Source organism: Dryobates pubescens, chromosome 17, assembly GCF_014839835.1.
Source record: "Dryobates pubescens isolate bDryPub1 chromosome 17, bDryPub1.pri, whole genome shotgun sequence".
Classification (NCBI taxonomy): Eukaryota; Metazoa; Chordata; class Aves; order Piciformes; family Picidae; genus Dryobates; species Dryobates pubescens.
This window is the reverse complement of record NC_071628.1, coordinates 11,716,837-11,725,962: the sequence shown is the minus strand read 5'-3', so window position 1 is coordinate 11,725,962 and position 9,126 is coordinate 11,716,837. Positions and strand designations below refer to the sequence as shown.

At 41.0% G+C, this 9,126-nt stretch overlaps 1 protein-coding gene across 1 annotated transcript in view; it reads right to left on the bottom strand.

Annotated features, from left to right (window-relative positions):
• Positions 1-442: 442 nt before the first annotated feature.
• The window catches only part of HOMER2 (homer scaffold protein 2), a 58,854-nt gene continuing 50,170 nt past the window's right edge, over positions 443-9,126 (bottom strand). Inside the window, exons 5-9 of the mRNA XM_054169152.1 lie at positions 8,464-8,603; positions 6,842-6,998; positions 4,505-4,615; positions 2,219-2,299; positions 443-802 (exon numbers count right to left, since the gene is read on the bottom strand). Of these exons, the coding sequence (XP_054025127.1) occupies positions 614-802; positions 2,219-2,299; positions 4,505-4,615; positions 6,842-6,998; positions 8,464-8,603 (678 nt within the window). The 3' untranslated portion in view covers positions 443-613. The remainder of the gene's footprint in view (positions 803-2,218; positions 2,300-4,504; positions 4,616-6,841; positions 6,999-8,463; positions 8,604-9,126) is intronic.

Here is a 9,126-nt window from a genome sequence, read left to right as displayed (position 1 = left end):
GTGGTGACCCAGGCCTGATTGACATGGTCCCTAAAGATACCGGCGTCAGTGTGAAGTGATTCACTTGACTGCAGCTCATCACAGGCACATTTTGCAAACTGCAGGAGCTCCAGCTAATCTTCTCTCTGCTCCACCAAGGACTAAAAGTGGTTTACTAGGAGTGCTGGCAGTCTGGACAAGAAAAAGTCTTTATTTTTCTGTTTCTATGGTTGCAACAGCCCTTAAGAGAGATATAAATTTCCCTGCAACAACTAACTGCATATTCATTTTAAGGTAGATCTAGTTCCAGATTCCTGAGACAGAACCCTCTACCTGTTCCCAACCTCACGAAGCCAGAGCAGCAATATATAAAGTTTCTAATCTCAACAGAATTCAGTGAGCAGCACAATTGGTTTGGAAAATAAACAAAGAAAACAAATCCCCCAACCCCTCCACCCCCCAGCAAATTTTCAGCCTCTATGTACAAAAACAATGCAAACAAGTGGAACGTTTTAGTTATATTTTGTAAAATACAGTTGGGATCAACAAAACATCAAACATCCAGACCCTAGATTACAAAAAAACAAAAACAAAACCAAATAATAATAATAAAAAAAAAATAAGCTATTGCCATCTAATTGTCAACCCCAAGTTTAGACAGTCCTTGTCGGAAGTCATGTAATTCATCTATCTTCCCATCTAGTACATCTAAAAAATTCTTTAATTCAGTTTTAAGGTTGGTCTGCCTATGTTTGCTCTCTTCAACTTCTGTCCTTAGCATTATGACTTTCTCTTCGAGGTCTTTGTTCTTTTTCTCTGCAGCCTTAAAGACAAAAGAGACAATAAGATGAATCATAGAGAAGAAGGATGAACAGCGTTTAATAGGGTAAAAGCAACAAATGACAGCTCAGCTGTAAAAGTTTCCTTCCACTTCTGCAAACCGATTAACACAGGCACCTCTGAAAGCAAGTGACGTGTGCTAGTCAGATTAAAAGGAAAGAAAGCCCACACAGGAAAGGACACAGATTAACTGGAAAAGATGCTTTGCATCAGATGTTGTCGTTTTGGTTGATATCTTGAAATTCAGCTGGATTTAACTCACACACTGTGCATATATTTCTGTCATTGCTGCAGTTGCAGAATTAGACACCGTGCCACCGATAACACACAGAATTATCCATGGTGCTTTAAACTTGAAAAACAAGCTTACAAAGTACTGCCTGAGGAGTAATATTGCTTTATTCAGAACTTTTCAATTTATTGGTATTTTTCTTAAAGTTCCACTTTGTGTGAGCACTCAGGCAAGAAACAGAGCAGCCACATAACACTTCCCTTGCTGCAGTTTGTTCCATTACCTTTCCCTCTCATTAGCTCTTCTGCCTACTGCTCTTGATTTCATATGAGTAAGCAGGTGCTTATTCTCACAAGCCACAGATGACAAACTTTACCATGCTGAATCAAACAAAATCCATATTTTAACCATTGTCAGCATCTGCACTCCTCAGCAGCCTTCAAAATCATTTTAGATTGTTTAGATTATCAGAGTGGTGGCTTATTTGATCGATTGGATTTTGTTTCATTGAAGAGACTGCTTATATTTGTTATCCTTTCAGGTGTTAATTTATTGCATTTACACAAGCCCTGACTTTAATGAGCCCAGCTGCTGGCTGGAGCAGGGCTCTCAGAGCCCAGCAAGATCCACTTTGAGGCAGCACCTTCTAGCAGAGGAGCCCCATGTGCAGAGCTGAGCCACAGCGAGCCATGCATTGCTGGAAAGGAATGACACAGTGTGTAAACACATCTTCAGGTGACCTTTTTTCCCCAGGGCTGTGCAGCTGCGCTCATCTGTTTGTTTTCAAAGAGCCCTCCCTGGTGCCACTGCAGCAATTAGCCACAAGTCTTGGAGTGCTGCTCAACACACATGGCTGGAGGCTTCACAAGCCCAGAGCAGCAGAAATATGCAATACAAGACAGTCTGGAACCTGCAGGAGATAGCTGCAACATGATCCCAGGCAAAGCAATTTCTGCAAGCAGCAAGGCAAAGAAATGGAGCTATTAAATTACGCCTGTGCTGAGAAGGGCACGGTGTATTTTGCATGCAATTAGCATTTGTTGATTATACAAACTAGAACTCTTCTGCCTTCAAACACTGAAGTCTGAACAGAGACCACCGTATATTTACAAGGAAGCAAGTAAATACATCAACTGTTTTAAAATCAATTCTACTGCGAAATGGTACCTGTAATTGTTCAGATACAGATTCACATTCTGACATTAGCTGTGGTATAACTTCACCCTGCTTTCGGAGCTCTTCCAGTTCCTTTGAAAACACAAAGCGGGGGAAAAAAATTAAATGAGTGCAAACTTCAATTTAAAACATAATGAAAATTTGAAAGTATTAAATGGCTTTGTATATTTTATTGTATTCTCCAAAATATTTGGATATGAAGTAGTCAAAATAGCATGTCTGCATTCCCAAACACATGCTAATTTTCTACTAGAATACATTTTTTTCACTACATTTTTTGCTTTCTATTTCTAAAGCAGTTTAATCCAATCTCTAGCAAAAGTGTCATTAATTCTATTAAGGAAATATTAACCTGAAACACATACATATGCAACAGACACATTGAATAAGAGAGAAATTCGGGAGAGTTGTAATGCTACAAGCAATTTATAGCAAATTAGACATGACTCTTCAATGATATATGGCAGCACAACAAAATGCCAATTGCATTATGAGCTGCATATATAGAGGCATCATTACAGAGCACAGCTATAATGAGCTCTCCTTCACTGTACACCTCTGGGAACCTCACAGCTCTGAAATTTGTGTTTGATTTTGGCATCACTATCCAAACTGAGAGGACGAGCTGAAAGTTCATGAATAGAGTAACATGACTTGATGGGAATCCACGTCTCTAATGGAAACTGAATCAACTCAAGTACACACACCGACATCACCAATGTAAGCAGTAGAGAAAGACTCAAAGAAAGTCTGCACATTTTGCAGAAGGCTTGTCAGAGCATCTGAAAAGCCCATTTGAAGGTCCAAGGGAAACTCTGTGACTTGAAGAGAGAGCAAGATCCTCCTCCAGAAACTGCCCATGTAGGCAATGGTCTCAAGATTAAGCAGGGGTATATCCTCTCTGAGCTGTACTGAGACAAGACAGCAAAACCAGTTCTGTCTGAAAGGCAGATTTCTTGGCTACCAAAAGATGATTTCTTCCCTAACAGGAGAACGTGCAGCATCATATGAGTGTAACAGAAACCATAAGTCAAGATCTTCCACAGAACCAGACAGTAAAGTTTTCAAGTCCCACCAATTCTCTTGTTCTAAATACATCAATACTCTGCAGTTCCATTCTCACCCAAAGTTCACAGGAATCCAGTGTATCCTGAAGAGGATGCTGCTTACTTCTGAGGTTTGCAAAAGCAGCATTACAACAATAATTACTTTTTTTTTTTAATCTAGAAATTCCAGGACAACTTCAACTACTTTTATTGTTTCCACCCATTTTTTCAGCATTAGTTCACAACAATCATAGAACTGTTTTGGTTAAAAGAGATGTTTAAGATCATCAAGTCCAACCATTAACCCAACACTGCTAGGACACTACTAAACCATGTCCCTAAGCAGCACATCTACATGGCTTTTAAATATCTTCCCGGATGGTGACTCCACCACTTCCCTGGGCAGCCTGTTCCAGGGTTTTACAACACTTTCAGTGAATGAATTTTTCCTAATGTCTAACCTAAAACTCCCCTGGTGCAACTTGAGGCTGTTTCTTTTTGTATTATCATCTGTTACTTGAAAGAACAGACTGGCTGCCATCTCACTACAACCTCCTTTCAGGCAGTTGTAGAGTGTGTTAAAGTCTCCTCTCAGCCTCTTTTTCTATTCTTCCATAAGAAGACAAATCATGCAAGACCACAGATTTTATGTGAGCTGGATGGGAAAACTTAACTAATGGAGAATAACTATATACAGGCAATGTCCCAGATGCTAATATGGGGGAGAGAAAGGGTAACTTGCCCTTTGTTTTGAAATCTCCTGTGAAACAGACTACAGATATCTGTCTACAAATATCTGAAGGATGGCTGTCAGAAGGATGGAGCCAGTCTCTTTTTGGTGTTACCCAGCGACAGGCCAAGGGGCAATGGACATAAACACAGGAAATTCCATTTCAACGTGAGAAAAAACTTCTTTACTGTGAGAGTGGTGGAGCACTGGAACAGGCTCCAACCAGAGAGGTTGTGGAGTCTCCTTCAACAGGGATCTTCAAAACCTGCCCAGATGCATTTCTGTATGACCTGCCCTAAGTGGTCTTGCTTTGGGTAGGGGGGATTGGACTTGATCTCTGGAGGTCCCTTCTAACCCAAACCCACAGCATTCTATGATTCTGTGATTCTACGAACACCCTGACACATTGGGCTGCCAGTCCATAAATCTACACCCTAAGTGAGGACCAGCCAGACCCACTAAAACTCCCAAGTGTGCCATTTCTGTGTTCTGGGCACTTACCAGTTCTTTGTCCTGAAGTTCTGTTTCCAGTTCCTGGAGACGTCTACTCAGTTGCGCATTTCTTTCCTTCTCTTTATCTATTTCATTGCACTGTTCCTCCAGCTCTTCAATCTTTAAGAAATGTCAGACATTAGGTGCAATTTTTCAAATTTCTGAAAATCTGGGGCAGGACACAGCTGCAGTAAATGGGCATTGCTCCAGTGAGTAGAGAACAGGACGGGCAATTTTAATTTCTCATGAATCCCTTTCCTAAATCACAGCACTTGATTCACTGCAACCAAATTATCGCTTCTTTCCTTAAAAAGAGCCAATTTACACATCCACTAGGAAGCCCTGGGACTGTGTTTATTCTCTCTCGCACGGTATCTCATGTAAGCACTCAAGGATGCACAAAACACTGAGCTGATAAATTAAGCGGAGCTGTGGATAAAATCTGTACTTCACTTCTAAGAAGCCAACACAAAACTATAAGGGTTTTCTTCAGGCAGCAAGAAGAAGAAATCTCTCCAGTGTTCTCAGCTTTGCCTCCTCAGGGGCTGCTTATTGTTCTAGTTAGAGTATGAAGGACACAACATCAAAACTTCAGGGGGAGAACCAGTTCAGAGCAACATATGACACTTTGTTCTCTTGCCCAGGGACGGGCTTTGCTTTCTCCATACCTTCTCCTGCCAGCTCTGAATTTAGTTCTCAGGAGATGCACTTCCCACAGGCCAATGGGCCAGCTCATTAAAGTAGATACTTTAATTCTCAACTTCGTGTTGCTCTGGGATTATAACTTCCCTCAGTGGAAGGTAGAGCAGTATGCAAAAAATTCTGACCTAATTAATGAAGGAGAAGGAACTTCCCAGGGCATTGCAGTGGTGCAGCGTGAGCACTGAGCAAGGAACTTATCTGGGTGAAAAGCTCAAAAAACCTCTCTGTAAAGAAAAAGTGCATTATACAGACAGTGTTGCTGCACAGACTGGCTATACACCAGTATGACAACCTTGCAGCAAGGCAGTGTTTTGGTAATTTCATATCCATGCTACGGCTACCGAGGGTGTGGCACGTTCATCAGCTGCTCCTAATGAAAAACAAGTTTTCTATGCAATAATATAGAGGAAAAATGAAAAAAACTATGCTGGAAATTATGGTATTTGCTTATAACCTATTGTTCCAGTGTCTCACTTCTTCCCTAGCCAGAAGAGACTGTATACATGTAACAACCAATCTTATTTTTTTTTAATGTAACATCAGTGAATACAGATCTGGTTTGACCTCTGAATTACCACTGTGAACACCTAAAATACATGTGGCTAGATAGAGAGCATCTGCCTTGGGAAATGCTTGCTCCCTGTGGATCTTCAATTGTTGACAGACAATCCAGGCCACCTTCAATGCTGAAATATTATTTGCAGCCTACTGACACACAAAGAGATACAGAATTCCTTCCTTCTTTGAAAGCAAACATTAACCCCCCCACCCAAAAAAAATCCTCAACAGACTAACGCAATTTAAATGATCTCTATTCCAAACATCTCAGTGATCCACCTAAGTGAGCAGAAAATTGATCCAGCTTTTACAAAGACATTTAAGATGAATACGGTGAAACTGTCCCTGCAAGCAGTGTTCATGGAAACCAAGCTTCCCCCATGCCCGGGTTGCCGTCAGTCCCATGTGGGGCTGTTACAGACAGCACAGTACCACTGCTCAAAACAGAGGCTCTAAAGCTTTTAAATTCTGAATGGTTTTCTGCTGCTCACTCTCATTCTTACCTTACTAGAAAGGTTCTGTCAGTAACGGAGGGGAAAAGGCTTTGGTGATGCCTCTTGGCAGGCTTCTGGGTGAGATGTGTCTGACAGTAGCCCTGGAGAACTTGGCTTGCAGTCTGCAGTGCTGAGGACATAACTCATGTCCTCATTTTCCTGCCTACCATTGGGATTTGTTTCTAATACTGAATGGTTCCCAGCTTGCTTTCCTGCGGGTGACCAGGCCATAACCATGCCTTCTGCTCATTCATCATCTGGCAGCATTTAAATGAGCTTTGAAAGGGATATGCAAGAGAAACCCACTTTTAAAATCTTTCTGTTTTTTGACCCTGGTCAGCAACCCCTGCTGACACCAAACGTCCCAAATCAAGATTCAGGGAGCTTCATCTGATGAGACAGCACCAATCCTCCTGTGGATCCCCAGCTCTTTGAACTTCCCTGCCTGCTGTGTGCAGAGGAAAGCAGCTGCATTTCAAAGACAAAATCTGTCTCCTACAACACACACAAAGACAAAGCAGCAGAAATCCAAGAGAAAGAGCCAAGGCAGGAGCAACTAACTAGAAGTTCTCCTGTGGATATGCTGTGTTACCTTGCTCCTGAGCTGGTCATTTTCATCCTTGCAGGCTGAGAACTGCTTCTTCCAGTGCTCAATGCTGGCAGCAGACTCCTGCAGTGCGGTGGTCAGCCGGGCATTGCTTTCCCGCAGCGTCTGCAGCTCTACCTCCCACTTCTTCACATTGGATGAACTGAGGAAAAATAGATGCATTAGGGACCTTCACTCTATAATCCTGCCTATCACTATTCTTTACCTGACCACAAATTCATCCACTTTTGCTGTGTGTTTACCAGTAATTTGTTATAAGATCAAGAATACTCAAGGGGTATGTCATCGCCTTTAGCCATTGACTGCTTAAGGAGAATGTAATTCCTAATTTTTCTGTCTCTGCCAAAACCAAAGGACCTGAGAACTCCAGAAAGTGTCCTGTGTGTCTGGAACATCTGCATCATGTACAAACAGGAGTTTATCTGGGTGCTGCTCACAATCTGTGTTCACCTGCAGAGCTGCATGGCTGCGCTGTGCCAAGCACCTGTTGCATGGTACATGTGCAACAAAGGAACTCGGCACGTTTGCAGATGGTACAATAATTCAGCACACAAGATGCCACAGTATCTATATTTGATTATTTTTTTTAAAGCTCAGCCTTAAATCTAAGTGTAACATAATGCTGAAGAATTAAACTACCCATTCCCCAAAGCTTCAACCTGCAGCACAGACACAAGATTAGAGTGAATGGAAGGAAGGCTTTGAAACTCCCTACATGCTAGTTGATACATGCCTGTGGAGATGTCCCCGGCAAGAGAAATAAGCAAACGTTATAATTTGAAATAGGTTATACCATTGAAATGTAAATAGAGATGAGGTATATGATGATTATAATATGTGCAACCTTAGCATTGCTTACTGAGTAACACTGCTTATGGTGCTGCTGCTTCAATTTTTAAATGTCTTTTTAAGAGTAGCTTGGATCCTGTTAGATTTTCTTCACATTCACAGATATATTCATATGCAAGAGGCAGAAAAGGCAAGATCCCAGTAGAGAATTAGTCTATTTTAAGGTTGTAACTTTGCATATTTCAATGCCTGTATTTTCACTACAGCTGCAAATTACTCTTCTCAGCATTTTCAAATAGTTTATCAAAGCAAATAGCAAAAAAATGTGACTTCAAGGGACATTGTCCACAGCTCAGTGAAATTATATTTCTCACTTCAGCTTTTTTTATGGTTGAGTTCATTCCTTTTTATAATTTTAAGCATTCATATCTATTGTCATCAAAGTAAATGTAGCAAACTCAAAGAGGAGGAGAGTTTGCTTTCACATGTTATCAGTAGCAATTGTTCCCCCGTGTCTTTAATGCTATTTCTGTAGCTCTAAAACTTCACAAACACAGGTGGTTATAGGAGGTGGCATCAGTGGAATAAAAGAGATCTCACTTCATCACCAACTAGGTCAGTCAGGAAAAAAAACTAACTGGTAATTATCTGTCAACTGGGTACTGGGAGGTACTTGCTAAAATCTGCTCATTCATCAGTTCTGCTGCATCATTTAAAATCAGTGTAATTACATTTGAATAACTTCTGTTAATATGATTAGCCATCAGATAATTACAGCATGCTATTCCAATGCAATTTAGGTATTCAAGGAACTTCACCTTTGGGCTAGAGCAATTTTTAATTTATCATTCTCAGACTTGAGATGTGCCTCAGCAGGACCACCATGTGATGCCTTCTCATCATCTGTGCCATTCACACTAGAAGCTCGAGTGGAAGATGGTGTTTCCCGTCCAGATTCCTGCAGCACAACACACAAATGAACATTGCATCTCCTACAACACCACAAAACCAGTTTCATTATAATCTTGATCCCACACCATCCTGCTGAGACCCAGCCTGCATATGCTTTCCTGGTAACAAACTCATACCCTGCACATCCTGGTTGCAAAGCTGATCTGTTTAAGAAGAACGAAAACATGATAAACAAAATGTCCACTAAATGTGTTCACAAAAGATGTTTTAAGAGTTTTAACTGACAAGGCTTGTGTTTTCCAAAGATTGTTTGGCTTTTTCAATACAAGGAGCCAATACACCTGTGTGTGTGCACCTGGAAGCATGAAAGTCCAAATCAAAAATGAAAAAAGAGATACTGTTCCTCTAAACATTACCATTCATGCACTGCTTGGTGCTGATCACCAACAGAGAACAAAATGAACTATAAAGACCATGACCAAAATCTTTAAAATATGAGTATCTAAAGTCAGCTTCTTAGATAAGTAGTTGTGGACTCCACAAAGAGGGTTAGTTGCAAGAGTAAGAAT